The sequence below is a fragment of the Cyprinus carpio genome, chromosome A3, assembly GCF_018340385.1.
Source record: "Cyprinus carpio isolate SPL01 chromosome A3, ASM1834038v1, whole genome shotgun sequence".
Lineage (NCBI taxonomy): Eukaryota > Metazoa > Chordata > Actinopteri > Cypriniformes > Cyprinidae > Cyprinus > Cyprinus carpio.
This window is the reverse complement of record NC_056574.1, coordinates 28,062,787-28,079,240: the sequence shown is the minus strand read 5'-3', so window position 1 is coordinate 28,079,240 and position 16,454 is coordinate 28,062,787. Positions and strand designations below refer to the sequence as shown.

Genomic DNA, 16,454 nt, shown 5'->3' with positions numbered 1-16,454 from the left:
TGAAATATTTCAGGTCTTTTATTGTTTTAATACTGATGATTTTGGCATACAGCTCATGAAAACCCAAAATTCCTATCTCAAAAAATTAGCATATTTCATCCGACCAATAAAAGAAAAGTGTTTTTAATACAAAAAAAGTCAACCTTCAAATAATTAATAATAATAAGCCTCAGGAATCTTTTGCAGGTGTTTAGAGTTAATTAGTTGATTCAGATGATTAGGTTAATAGCTCATTTAGAGAACCTTTTCATGATATGCTAATTTTTTGAGAAGGACCTGTATATATATAGTATAGCAAGTGTTTCTCATCTGGTGGGTCACACCAGTTCTGAGTGGGTGTTTAAATGACTGTGGTAGGCTCATACCAACTTAATTGTATGAACAAAACTAGTTTGGCACTGCTATTTAATAACTTTATCTTATAGGCTGTATATTCTTCAGTCTGGGTCATATACTTACAATTTATGTGTATGTTAAGTAAAGGGGGACAGATTAGTAATAAATCGCCAGCATTTGATAAATAAAAAAATATATATGTTTGTATGCATGTAGTGTATGTAAGTGAAAGTGAATGGACATACAGCCAAGTATGGTGACCCATACTCATAATTCATGCTCTGCATTTAACCCATCCAGAGGGCACACACACAGCAGCGAACACACACACACAACCGGAGCAGTGGGCAGCCATTTATGCTGCGGCGGCCGGGGAGCAGTTGGGGGTTCGGTGCCTTGCTCAAGGGCACCTCAGTCATGTTATTGCCGGCCCGAGACTCGAACCCACAACTCTCAAACCACTAGGCCACGGCTTCCCCCATGTATATATGACTCATACTATAGTAAAGTATGTGAATTAGTTATGATTTATTTATTTTGTGCAATATACACATTTATTTATCATTTGCCCTTCTTCGTTTATTTATTTATTGTATTATTTTTGCAGTTTTAGCCCTATATAGTCCTGTTCTGCACTTTTGCATTTCTCAGCCTTTCTCTATCGCTCATAGCCATGCCAATATGATAAGGTGTAAACGGTACAGCAAAATCTCTACCAGCGAACATACTGTATATACCCTAACATTTAAAAGAGCAGATTAAGCATCATTTTGCAAAAAAGGCTTTGCAATCTAAAAACAAACAGACTGTAAAGGATGAAAACATTCAAGCTTTGCTGGATATCTAGGGAACAAGGCAACTATCTGGATGCAGTGTGGTTGCTGGAGGAGGGACTGGAATAAGTCCGTGCCAACCGGCCTGTGATTCAGATGTCAGAGTGGCCTAATCCAGGTTGGCAAGAGACAGTCTAATCATTACACCACTCAAGCTGCCTGAGTGGAGTGTCTAGTTTTTTTTTCCCCCAAAGAATTTTCAAATAGGGCTTTAGTTACAAATTACAGTTTCTTTGAATTTCTGAATCTTGACTGCTATCTCTATTCCAATTGAGACCACATTGCAAAGACTGGTGGATCTTGCAGGTTTGGATTGCACAACATCAGAAAGATCAGGCCCTTTCTAACGGAGCATGCGGCACAACTTCTTGTTCAGGCCCTTGTAATTTCTAGGCTGGACTACTGCAATGCTCTTCTGGCTGGACTTCCATCAAGCATAATCAAACCTCTACAAATGATTCAGAAAGTAGCAGCATAACTGGTCTTCAACGAGCACAAAAGAGCCCATGTTACACCTCTCTTTATCTCCTTGCACTGGCTACTGGTTGCGGCTCGCATCAAGTTCAAGAAATTGATGCTTGCAAATAGAACAGCCACAGGCTCAACACCCGCCTACTTCCACTCACTACTACGAATCTACATCCCCTCCAGAATTCTGAGATCCGCAGGTGATCGACGCCTCGTGCTACCATTACAGAGAGGCTCAAAATCACTTTCCAGAACATTCTCATTCACCATTCCTGGCTGGTGTAATGATCTTCCCACCCCAATCCAGAATGCGGAATCCCTGACAATTTTCAAATGACAGCTGAAAACTCATCTCTTCCGAAGCTACTTGATTTCATCATCATCATAAAAAAAGGTCTTTCTCCTTATTTATTCCTCCTCTTTCTAGCTTGTACTTATTTGTACAATGTCTAAAACTTGGTATTACAAGCACTCCCTGTGTCTATTTGGCTCTTTAAGAATAATTGCTTTATGTATCCCCCAACTGTAAGTCGCTTAGGATAAAAGCGTCTGCAAAATGACTAAATGTAAATGTAAATGGAAGAATTTTTGTTCTCTATTCAATTTTGAATGATGCACTACAACTGCGATTTATTATGAAAGGTCATTTTTTATAAATTAAATTTATAATTGCAGTACTGAAAATAGGGTGCCCACTGTCCAGTTTTAGGTCAGACAGTTCGGTTTTGAAATGCCATGTCTGTCTACCAGCATATGCTTGATTCAAATGCTCATTTGTCCTCCTTTTAAGATACTCACTATCTGATACCTTATCCAATGGTATATATATATATATATATATATATATATATATATATATATATATATATATATATATATATATATATATATATATACAGTGCCATTCATAAGTATTGGAACAGTAAAGACAAAATTGTTCTGTTTGCTGTGGAGTCAAGAAATCTGTTAATATGAATAAAAGATGAATATGAGACAAAACTACAGAATGTCACATTTTATTATTGGGTGATTCAACACAAAGATGTTTTACCAGCTAAGAAGATCAGCACTTTGAGAGTTTCATCTCCCTGTCTGATGTAAGCATAAGTATTTGAACAGTTGCCTCACAGGTCTTTCTAAGTGTTCAGCTGTGTCCTGTTGCATTAATTCTTCAGATATTAAAAGAGGGAATGTGTCTTATCAGTTATATCCATTGCTTCTGCATTCCAAGTCTTGCATTCGATGATGACACACACAAACCAGGATGAAGACGAGGAAGCCGACTCTCAAAGAAAATCAAGCAATTTGGATGCTAAAAGAAAAAAAGAAGTCAATTAGAGCTATAGGAAAAACAAAGGTCATGGAGAAATCAAGAGTTTGGAAACTACTGGAGACATCAGCAACCAACGACGACCTGATTGGCTGAGAAAAACAACAGTAGTTGATGACAGACAAATCATAAAAGCTGTGAACCCTAAAATACATGTCTGTAAAATTACCAACAACCTCCAGAAAGCTGGGGTGATGCTCTGTCAATCTACAGTCCGCAGGAGAACTTGACACAGAATTACAGAAGCTACACAGCAAGATGCAAACCTCTGATCAGCACCAACAACAGAAAGGCAAGATTCTTCACAAATGTATGTATGATGGCAGTAGCAGAATGAATTTGAAAGGGTACAAAATCATCTTGGCTATCAATATTCAAGAAAATGCCACCAGACTCATTAGAAAGCACTTCATATTAGATCAGGACAATGACCCAAAACACCCTGCCAGTTCAGTCAAGGACTTTATCAGGGCAAAGAAATGTAAAGTCTTAGATTGCCCAAATCAATTTCCAGATTTAAATCTGACTGAACATTAATTTCACCAGCTGAAGAGGAGACTAAAGGCAGAAACTCCCCAAAACAAGCAACAGTTGGAATTGGCTGCATTAAAGGCTGGGGAAAAGCATTTCAAAGCATAAGACCAAGAGTCTGGTGATGTCTATGGGTTGCAGACTCACTGCTCTGATTGCATGCAAGGGATCTGTAACTAAATATTAGCTTTTAATCTTTTACATTTGCCTTAAATTCAACTGTTCCAATACTTATGCTCACATCAAATAGTGGGATGAACTCTAAAAGTGCTGTTCTTTTTATTTGTTAAAACACGTATGTGTCAAAAGACCTAATAATAAATTGTGACATTCTGTAGTTTTGTTGCATATTCATCTTTTAATCATATTTGCAAATGTCTTGACTCCATAGCAGAGAAAGCAATTTTGTCTTTACTGTTCCAATACTTATGGAAGGCAACAGCGAGAATCAAAGGTTACTCCTTCTTTCTTTGCGTGAACATTTGGGCGGAGTTATGCAAATCTTCCCACATCGTGATGTAGACATGTGGGGGCGTGTTTAAACAAGGCATTTTAGGAGGGCTTGGACAAGTCTTAACTTTTATAAAGAATATCTCTTTGGGTTTGAGACTTTAGTCTTTGCAACTTTAGGGATCTTATCTATTCACGAACAGCTTGTAACACTCCAAAGAGAAAGGAAAACTTGAAATTGCATCATATGACCCCTTTAAATTTGTTCCTGAATGAATCAGCTGCTTTGACTGAATCTGTTGTTTGAAAGAATCAATGATTCGCTTATTAAGACAATGACTTGCCGGCACCTACCGGCATTTTAAGTTTCATATTTTTTTCAACATTTTATGCTTTTATATTCAATATTTTATATTTAAATTAATAATCTCATAACAATTTACGCAACTGTAGCTGCAGTGTAAATGCATGCATGCACGCATGTAAGGTTAGAAAAGTTGCCCTTAAAGCAATGATAATTTTACTATATTTTAATATTTTATTATACTCACTCTCATTATTATACTCTCTCTGTTGAATACAAAAGAAGATTCTTTGAAGAATGTGGGTAACCAAACAGTTGCTGGTAGCCATTGACTTCCACTGTATTTTTTTTCTGCATACTATGTAAGTCAATGACTACCAGCAACTGTTTGGTTACCCACATTCTTCAGAGTATCTTCTTTTGTATCTTCTACAGTTGAAGAAAGAAACAACATGGAACAACATGAGAGTGAGTAAGTAATGACAGAATTGAAATTTTTGGGTGAACTATCCGGTTAATGGATGATTTAATTTCTGTCATTGCTTGTAGGTTTCGTATTATGTTGCAGTTTTTGTCCTGGCTTCACTGAATCCTGAAAAGTGTCCTCCTTTCTGTTGTTTTTATAAATACTACCCTAATAGTAAATTTAGAAATTACATTCTCCTCCTCCTGAAATCTATACCTGTGCAAAAATCAATTGTGAACACTTGAAACACTTGAATCTCCACTCATACAATCCGTACGGTTTTTATGCAGCACTTCCTTTCACATGCCTCTTACTTTGTCTCTGCATGGGTCTTGCAGTCTTCCGGTGCCTGCTCACAACTGCATGTGTTTTGGTTATTAGCATTCCCACTGCCTGCACTAATAGGAGTGCGTTATCACAGCTGTCTATTTGAGTACTCCGCCTCATCACTCACTTCTCATTGATCCACTGCACCAAGCCTTTTCCACTTAAGATGTGTTCTTTCAAGAATAATCGCCCGCTCAGAGTCGGCATCCACAATCACAATCCTCTGCAGCTTATGTTGAGAGGGGTCACAGGCAAAAGCACTGAGTGATGCAATTTTAGGCCATTAACACTGTAACCAAAATCATAAACTGCAGGGAGCTCAATGCTAACAAGCTGTGGCTGCTTTGTGCAGTGCCTGCAGCACCAGAGGAATGAGCCTCCTAGAGCGTCCTTGAGCATAAATGGTGTGCAGATGTACTGGTAACATCGCGTGCTGGGTCCCAGTAAGAGCGACCTGTCTGTCCACTTGCAGAGTACAGTGTGGGTGCTGGCGAAGTGCCATTGCCTCATACAGTGGCCATGTGCTCCGAGGTCTGCTGACTCTATCACCCTGCTGACTCTCATTGCGTAAGCATGGACAGAAATAGAAGAGCAGAGGTCCTCCTCATCTAATGCTGCTTAAAGGAAGAATAGTTAAGAAAAGTTTACTAAGTTTACTTCTGACTGTTTCAAGAGTGACTACATAAAGAAAAGTCACTGAATTATCACACCTCTAAAGCACTATTCAGATGAAAGCAGTTTTTTTATAGTAGTTTTACATATATACATACACTACCGATCAAAAGCTTGGGGTCGTTAACAGGGTTACTATTGTTAACTAAAACTAAAATTATAAAAAATAGAATCACCCATTTTAACTTAAAAACTTGACTTCAGTTGCTACCTTAAATTTGGTTGTGCAAGTCATTTCAACATAAATTACATTAAACTGACTTAAAAAATGTAGTTGAATCCTCATGCTAAGAATAGTTCCCTTTCTGACGTTCACTCCTACGTGTGTTGAGGTCGTCCTTGAAAGCCCCAATCACCTATGAGAGTATCAGCTCCAGCATGTAGTTGGTGGCTTTGCTCGCTCTGGCCACCATGAACATTGGGTTGGAATACGTTCCACTGCTCTCCCCCAAGCACTCATTGTTTGATGATTGGTTTGTGGGAACTGGGAGGGACAAGTGCCCTCCTGCCTGGTGCCTTTCCTCCAGGAAGTGCATGGGGAGCTCACAAAGACATGGAATGCACTGCTTTTGGACAGGACACACTTTGCGCGTTCCTTCGTCCTCACTACCCTCGTCAGGCTACTATGAACCCACGTAAGGCTTCAAAGAGGTCCAGAGATGGGCAACCAAGGGATGGAGAGGCTACACACCTGCTTGCCCCAGGATCGCAGGCTAGCCTAACTCTTCTTGGGGGAAGTTTACACTTTCAATAGAAGAGCAGTTTCCTCCTTCCCTGGGTTTCATTCTTCATCACAGTGTTTGTGGATCTTGTCTCAAGATGACTCCTTTGCCTTCCCACATTCTGATGCTTCATGCCCAAGTTCAGGTAAGTGCTTTATGCGGCTCCTCTGCTGCCTCGGGCCCCTGGACCAAGATCAGTACACGCAAAAACTCCCGATGTGATGGACCTTGCTCTGCCTTGCTGCGGGCTCCCTGCCTTGGGTACGCCGGGTATTGTCCCATTAGTACCGCTAGTGCAGTGCCTGGATGCGTGTTTATTGCTTCCCAGCCTTTCATGTTGGCTGGTCAGGACAATCCAACTCAGTTACATGATTCAGTTCATCAGGCACTCGCTCAGGTATAGTGGTGTCCTCTTTGCCTCAGTGTGAGCAGAGAATGCTGCTGTTCTACGGCAGGAAATTGCAAATCTTCTAGCGAAGGATGCAGTAAAACCTGCCACTCCACCAAGATGAAGAAGGGGTTCTTACTTCATAGTGTGCAAGAAAGGTGGTGGTTTTAGGCCGGTCCTACATCGAGTGTTGAATTGGGCCCTTCACAAGCTCCCGTTCAGAATGCTCACAGTCAAACACATGCTCACATGTGTCAGGCACCAGGATTGGTTCGTGGTGATAGACCTGAAGGACGCATACATTCATGTCCCTGTCCTTCTTAGTCACAGACCGTTTCTTTGATTATACCTTAAAGACTGGTAGATTCTAGCTCAGTCCAGGGAGTTGGTTTGCGAGCACAGGGACCAGGTCCTTTAACACCTGGCTTTTGGACAACTGGGAGAAGAGCAAACTCTCCCCTGTGCAGAGCATCTGGAATCTCCATATTTGGTCCCTGGATAGGATGAGGAGGAACTCAGAGGTCTATCTCCAGCAGTGGTAAATACCATCTCTCAGGCTAGAGCCCCCTTTACTAGGCAGCTCTATGCCCTGAAGTAGTGTTGTTTTTGTTGGCCTGTTTTAATTTTAGTCTTAGTCTAGTCTTTGTGTGAAGCTGTCATTTTAGTTTTTATTAGTTTTAGTCACGTTCATACTCTTTTTAGTCTAGTCTAGTTATAGTCAACGAAAACTGATGATATTTTAGTCTAGTTTTAGTCGCCGAAAACTGATGACATTTAGTCTAGTTTTAGTCAATGAAAATGGTATTTTAGTCTCTTTTTAGTAATGCAATTCTATTTAACTCAGTCAATATAGTAGAAGTATCTAGAAGTATAGACGAAACCAAAATTTTCTTTTAGCCAAACCCATTTCAAACAAGGTTATCTTATTATATTATTGTTACCTTATAGACTCAAGAATACATCCATTCCAGACATGTAAGACTCTCTGATTTGAATTTACATTTATTTTACCAACCAAACATGTTAGAAGTACACACATAAATTTAAATAAAATAAATAAAAAAAATACAAATAATAAAAATAATAATCTGCTAATTTTTCTCCCAAAGACGGACCCCAGCTGGCTCATTTCGCGTGGCAGAGTGCACGGCATTTTTTGTAACTTTCCGCATAGCTCCGCATCCGAACATGCATGAGTTCAGGGCGATTCTAGCCGAACATGCACGTCTGTGCCGGCGTTTGTGTGAAACAGAAGGAGTTTAATGTGAAGTTCAAACTCCATCAAGTGCTTTTTGACGAAAATTTTTTTTTTTTTTTTTTTTTGGAAAATAATGTTTGCATAGTTTGTCCAAGGCTTCTTATTTGAAGTATGTTTTATTTTTATTGTATAAAATAGAATTAATTTTGATATTAATTATACACTATTTGCTTGTTAGAAGTACACACATAAATTTAAATAAAATAAATAAAAAAAATACAAATAATAAAAATAATAATCGAAATTTTAATTAATCAACTCATTCATTACAAGACTTGTACTGGCAAATGACTTCTTCTCACTGGTGATTCCAGGCGGTTTTAGAGGACAATTACTCCTCGTCGCTATTACAAGACTTGTACTGACAAGTATAAAAGCCTCGTCCGTTTGGGAAGGTGCGCTTGCAGTCAGCGGAGCCAGGTGAAAGTATAAATTCCGTTTAACTTTGTTTGTTGTTATCTTCTAAATAATGCCGAGTGGGCCTTGAGGAAGTGATGTCAGTTGCGTGTGCGCAGTGAGACACAGGAAACAGAAATACTGCAAAATAATAATAATAACGACTAAACGAGACGAAATAACGTTAAAACATATCATTTTGTCTCTTTTTGGTCAATGAAAATTAAGAGACATTTTAGCATAGTTTTTATTTTGTAAACCACATTTAGTCTCGTTTTTATTCATCAATGATATTGCATTATACATTTCATTCTAGTCATCGTCACATGACCAGCATCTACGTTGCATCTCGTCTTGTTTTCGTCACAAAGGTTCGTTGACAACGATATTTAGTCATTATTTTCATTGACGGAAGCAACACTACCCTGAAGTGGTGTATTTTCACAACGTGGTGTTCCTTTCGTGTGCCATGTATGCTGGGAGTGACGGCTCACTCCACCCATGGCATTTCTGCCACTTCGGCATTGGGACATGGCGCCTCACTAGCAGACATATGTAGAGCTGATGGAGGGAATGGAGACGTGTGTCCCTCTGGCCACAACTGACCACTGATGTGGCCGAGACACTACCTCGGCTCCTCAGAACAAAACTGAAGTAGAGCTTGCACGTGGATGGCCTTATACACCCATATATTCAGCAAATTCTGCACACCAATTTCAATGGCCTTTTCTGAAACTCAGAGGTGACTGGGGCTCTAAAGGATGACCCCCATACTGTTGTTCCCCATAAGTCTCTTATGCTCACCAAGGCTGCACTCATTCACTCAAAAATAAAAGGCAAACATTAATACTGAAAACATTATTACAATTTACAATAGCTGTTTTCTATTTTAATAAATTTTAAAATGTAATTTATTCAGGTCATGGCAAGGATGAATTTTCAAGCAGCGATTGCTCCAGTGTCACATGATCCTTAATAAATGCTGATTTGGTACTTAAATTTATATTTAAATATTTAAATATTTCTTATCATTATCAATGTTGAAAATGTGCATCTTAATATTTTGTGTGGAAACTTATTAATGTATGGGAGGGGGACATTGATTAAAGATTCTTTGATAAATAGAAAGTCACAAAAATACAATTTATGTGAAAAAGAAAAAGAAATGTCTTGACTGTCACTTTTAAACAATTTAATGTGAAATAAATTAAATACTATAAAGACTATATAAAAACAATGTTCAGATGGGAAATTAACAGTACTACCAACTGGTATTTTACTCAGAATTTTGGCAAAAAAAGTCCATAAAGAATGAGCACTGGGCAAAAACAACAACAACAAATATTGCTCAAAGTATGTGACAAAAAACAAACAAACAAACAAACAAAAAAAAATTAGGAGTGATTTTTGCTTTGTGATTGCTTTGTGAAACGATAATAAACCACAATCATTGTCATTCCAAAAAAGACAGGATTACAGCTCTCAGACGACCATAATTGCTCCATGATTTTAACCGAGGATGTTTGATGGAAAACACCATCTCATTCAATTCTGATAGGATTAAAATCACAAAATTTGTGCAACACAAAGTTACATGACCTCCTCAGGGAAAACCAGATCTGTCCAAAAAACCTTAGTCTAAATAAACATCAACTGTTAAAAAGCTTATCCCACTAATGTGGCAATTTTAACATAGTATTCTAGTTATAGTATATAAGAATAATCGCCCGCTCAGAGTCGGGATCCACAATCACAATCCTCTGCAGCTTATGTTGAGAGGGGTCACAGGCAAAAGCACTGAGTGATGCAATTTTAGGCCATTAACACAGTAACCAAAATCATAAACTATTCTAGTTACAGTCACACAAAATCACAATTGCTCCTTTTGTGGATTTGTTTGTTTGTGTTTTAGGTAAAAGCTCTGATTGTTTGAAATAATGAAGCATTATTCAATTTAGTTAGACACACATAATCAAAGCCACTATGGAGCTCACAAAGATAAATATATGCACTATTTTCCTTAGAAAAGTACTTTTTAGAGATAAAAATTTTTTTCCTTGTGGGATAAAGAGCCTCTGGGTTTTCAGCTTGCATTTATTATGGTTTATTTTGAGACATTATATGTAGAGAAACGCTATGGTGTTTACTGTCATTCCGTTTCTCTGCATTCCCTCCTGTCTCTGCCCTGAGGGCACATGTAAGAAGGTTTATGTGTCACACAGGACAGGAAGGTTCTCCCAGTCTAGCCTTTTGTTAAGACACAGGATGAAAAAAAAAGCTAGCTGCCAACAGCGGCTTGTCACTTATGTTGACCTGAGCTGTTGCGGGTGAGCCCTTCAATGGTGCCACCCACGGCAGCTTTGCTCTCCTTTCAAACTTTGATGCTTCCTGCTTTTTATTCTCATTCTGTGAATGACGGAAGAGCCCGGTTAAACTCGGTTGACAGGTGAGCACTGATATAGAATACAATGCCATTTCTAAAATTATGTGAGAGGTTACAGCGTTCTGTAATCTTAGTGACAGTGCAGAATAAATCTAAATATATAAATTTAAATTGTGAATATGTAGTTATAATTCTGAAAATATAACTGTAAATCAAAATATATATTAATAAATCCTTAACATTGTAAATCGGAAAATATTTATTGTCTACAAACCTATATAATTATATCTTTATTATCAGGCATGTCAATAGACTTTTTTAAAATGAAAACATTATGCCTATACATCCTGTATACCGGTATCAATGCAGATATTGTACTATATTAATTATTGTAAGTGCATCTTGCTAATCTAAACCAAAATGAGTATTTTCCTTCTACTTTAAAAAGGCTGGCTGTGGTACAAACAGGTCCTCACGGTGACAGTGTTAATATTTTCTACACAATTTAACGTGTCTAAGAGAGATAGGGAAACAACATCATCTGATTTCAAATAGAGATTTTAATGAGATAATTGCAGCAGCATGTGATGGACCGCAATAATTACAATAATTAATATAGTACAATATCTGCATTGATACATGTACAGGATACAAAGATGTACTGTTTTCATTAAAAAAAAAAAAAGCATTAAGAACATCCACCTATACTGACATGCCTATTAGTAAAGATATATTTATGTAGACTGTATATACAGATTTGCATTTATATACATTCAGATTAACTCCTATACATGTATTCATGATTTACAATTATTTTATCTATATATTCAGACTTATAAATACGTATTCAAAACTATATATTCAGATTTACTTCTATGTATTAATGATTTACATTTTTATATTACAATTTGTATATAAACATACTGTATATTTACATATTCATGATGTCCCAGAAACACTTTCAAATCCTTGATAATCTTGCTGTGCAAATGCAGTCTGCTGAAACATTAATGAGCCAATTTAATACTCCTGTCCTTCTGTCCTTGTGGGCAGACACAAAATGTCTGGATGGTCTGAGTGCAAGAACACTCTGTGTTTATCCTGAACATCGGTTTATTGTGTATTTCATTACACTTTTTCCCTGCTAGAGGACCCGCTTGACCCCAACTACAACTTTACAACCTCTGTTCTCGCATCCACCCTCAATACATCCATGACGCCCTGATTTGGGAACATTAGCTAGACAGACAGAGGGTTATCAGCAGGGCACATTGTTGTGAAAAGCAGCATCCAATAAATCTGTCAGCTAACTCCTAGTGTGATTTTGATTGGAAATCCAGGGAAAGATGCCAGAATATCTTCCTCGGATTAATAAAGGCAGATTAAGTCTGGGATAATCTAGTCTAAATAATCCTAAACAGCATGGATATTTCATCTGCTCACTCGCCTCAATCTGTGGCCCTAACACCAAAGAGTATGTGGGAATGCTGAAATACGTAACTATTCTCCTCCTCAGTTTGGCACATTGATCCAAGCTAATTAAGGCTTGGACATGATCCCATAGAAAACAAGTCTCTCAGTTTGATTGAGCATAATATAATGAGAGCCACCTCAATGAAGGCCTTCAGTTCTCATCTCTAAACACTTCAGTTCATTCAGTTCTCATCTCTAAAATGGCACTTCTGGACTGGAATAACTATGAAGAGGAGTGTGCATGCCCTTGATGTGCCAGTAAGATGTCTTAATTTCTACACCATCAGTCTAAAATGTCATTGCTGGGATCACTCCGCTGACCCAAGATTTATTGATTTCTCAGGTGCCTTGACAAGAGAGAGAGATAACCTGGGCAGGTTGTCCTTGGACCCCGAAGCCTGAGCCCAAAAAGGGCTCGTCGCCTGTGATCAGAGAGCATCTACAATTCTCTGTTCTCTTTCATTCAGCTGACCACCTGATGTATAGTTTCTGTCAGCAGCTGGAAAATCAACTGATTTACTGATGGGATGTGACAAGAAGACAGCCTATATTTGTGTTGGGGGCTGAGCATGTGTCCCTCTCAGTTAAACTGATTTAATGTTGATCCAAGCAAAGGATACTGGACAATTTTGGAGAGCTGTCTAGAAAAGGAATAATTTGTGGAGATATCTGTATATTTGGGATTATTTTTTGCACACGCAATAAAGTGATCTACAGAAGATACAAAATAGAAGGTCACATTGGTGTGTGTGTGTGTGTGTGTGTGTGTGTGTGTGTACTGTGTATATATATATATATATATATACATACAGTATATATACAGTGTATATATATATATATATATATACATACAGTATATATACAGTGTGTATATATATATATATATATATATATATATATATATATATATATATACATATACACACATACACACACAGTCATGGCCAAAAATATTGGCACCCTTGGTAAATATGATCAAAGAAGCTGTGAAAATCAATCTGCATTGTTGATCCTTTTGATCGTTTAAAAAAAAAAATCACAAAAATCTAACCTTTCATTGGATAATAAGAATTTAAAATGGGGGGAAATATTATTATGAAATTAATGTTTTTCTCAAATACACGTTGGACACAATTATTTGCACCCCTAGAAATATAAAGTAGTAAAATAAAATATCTCAGAAGTATATTCCCATTCATATTCACAATTTTGAGCACTCCAGGGTGATTATGAACATGAAATTATCCATCCAAGGCTTCATGTTTCACAGAAATATAAATATGAGGGAAAACAAAGCCCAAATTCCCTTAATCATCCTTCACAATGAGAAAAACCAAAGAATATATTTCTGATGTGCAGCAAAAGATAATTGAGGTTTACAAATTAGTGAAGTGGCTTTAAGAAAAGAGCCAGAGCAGTGAAAATTCCCATTTCCACCATCAGGGCAATAATTAAGAATTTCCAATCAACAGAAAATGTTATAAATCTGTGTGGAAGAGGGCGTGTCTCTATATCATCCTAATGCACAGTGAGAAGAAGAGTTTGAGTGGCTAAAGACTCTCCAAGGACCACAGCTGGAGAATTGCAGAAAAAAGTTTAGTCTCGGAGTCAGAAAACCTTTAAAAAAAAATCGTCAAACAGCCCCTACATCTACATCATGTTGTTTGGGAGGGTTTCAAGAAAAATTCTCCTAGCTCATCCAAAAACAAACTCCAGCATATTCAGTTATCAGACACGACTGGAACTTCAAATGGGACTGGCTTTGCATATTCAGTTATCAGACACGACTGGAACTTCAAATGGGACTGGCTTTTTATTGTCATATGAATTATGTTTTTTAGATAAAAAGTACCCCATGTGTACAATGAAATATACTGCTGTATTTTTAATGTCGTGGGCCTATATTTCTGCTGGAGGTCCTGGACATCTTGTTTAGACACATGGGCCATGTTTGGATCTTCGACCATACAATAATCCAAACACAAACCTCAAAAACAACATAAAAATGGGTCACTGAGCACAAAACCAAGCTTCTGCTATAGCCATTCCAGTCCTCTGACCTGAACCCTATAGAAAATGAGTGTGGTGAACTGAAGAGAAGAAGCACCATCATGGAGCTGGGAATCTAAAGGGTCTGGAGTGATTCTGGATGAAGGAATGGTCTCTGATCTCTTGTCAGGTGTTATCTAACCTCATCAGGCATTATAGGAGAACATTTTGACCTGTTAAACTGGCAAATGGAGGTTTCAAAAGTATTGAATAAAAGGGTGCCGTTAATTGTGGCCAATGTGTATTAGAGAAAAAACATTTATTTCATAATGATATTTCCCCCCCATTTTTAATTCTTATTATCCAATGAAAGGTTAGATTTTTGTGATTTTTTTTAAATAAAAGATCAAAAGGATTAACAGTGCAGATTCATTTTCATCTTTGATCATATTTACCAAGGGTGCTGATATTTTTGGCCATGACTGTATATATATATATATATATATATATATATATATATATATATACACACACACACACACACACACACACACACTGTATATATATATAGGGGTGCAAACAAGTTTTTCAGCCTTGTTTTCATAAGAGCACCTGGAGATTTGGTTTGGTCCTCATACTGCACATAGTGTGACCCATTAAATATAACTATTATATAACAATAATAATAATAATAATAATAATAATAATAATAATAATAATATTGCACTTTATTTTTTAACTATTATATAAAACTATTGTATTTTAAAATAAAAAGGGAGCATTAAATAAAAAATACAATTATTTTATAGTAAACAAAAATAAAATGCTAATATTTAAATTTTTACACATGAATTTTCATAATTTTCAAACTTAAAATCAGGTGGGTAAGTATATGTGCTGCCGGGTTTAGCGCTGTCGATTGAAGAGCGTAAGTGAATGAAATGTCACAGTTTTGCATTGTGCCTTGAAAATGGCAGCGTATAGCCTAGATGTATGCTCTTGTTCGAAAGAAAATCTTATATAGTATTACAGTTTGTTGATCTAAAATTGTAATTGTGCATTAACAGCTGTCAACCATGTCGGTATGCAAATGAGCGCTCTGAACTTATTTACACAGTGCAATTTGAATTTTAGTTGTGCATGCGCACCTGCGTACCACTTATGTGCACCGCTGTATATACACACACAGACATATGTAATATTTATATATATATTATATTTTTACATATAATATAATATGATTTTATATATATATATATATATATATATATATTTATTTTATTTTATTTTTTTGCTAAATAAATATCATAAGACAAACATTCTCATGGCTTTTCCTGCAGTTTCAGTGGGGATCTTAGCAGTGTCTAAAACTAATCTCAAATGTGCAAATAATCAAAGATACCAAGATCTGCAATCATAAGTCAAGAGACACAAATCAAAATTCTCATCAAATTCCAAATGTATAGTTAATATAGCTTTGCTAACCACAATCATTTATTGCTCCATTTTCCCTATTTCTACTATTTTCTTAATGCATGAGGAGAAAAATCTGCAACCATGTTGAAACCCAAATAATTTTTTGCTTCATTTGACACCCAATAGTATGTGTAATATATTATGGTATGTGTTTGGAGCAGCAAATTTCCCCCTAAATCTTTTACAGTCCTGAGAATCCTCAGTTACTTTTTCATCCACTCCACAACGCAGTAGCAGCGGTTCAAACATGAATCTCTCTCATGCAAGTCCACCGGTGTGACTAATGCAAATGTTCAATTCTGCTCCCCTCACAGCAGAGGCACTCACCCACCTGAGCCTCATGAAGAGGATGAAGGCGATCAGCAGGGCTCCCAGAGAGATACAGTGTCCCAGGTAGTTTATGATGACTGCAATGTGGTAATGCAGCTTGCTCTTCTTCTGAAAGAACACAAAGGGACAGACACACATATACATTAGGAAGATGAGAGACTGATGTCCTGCAGATATCTGACATCTAAATCCCAACAGGAAATAACTCCTAAAAGCTTTTTGGCATCACAGGGAAAGAGAGAGAGGGAGAGAGACAGAGAAAATAAATAAATAAATAAAAAACTCTTAGGAACTCTGTGAGGAACAAAAATAACTGACTGCC

At 37.2% G+C, this 16,454-nt stretch overlaps 1 protein-coding gene across 1 annotated transcript in view; it reads right to left on the bottom strand.

Moving 5' to 3' along the window:
* LOC109101841 (corticotropin-releasing factor receptor 1) overlaps positions 1–16,454 on the bottom strand; it is a 116,743-nt gene that overhangs the window by 36,749 nt on the left and 63,540 nt on the right. Inside the window, exon 6 of the mRNA XM_042727869.1 lies at positions 16,134–16,240. Coding sequence (XP_042583803.1) covers positions 16,134–16,240 — 107 coding nt within the window. The remainder of the gene's footprint in view (positions 1–16,133; positions 16,241–16,454) is intronic.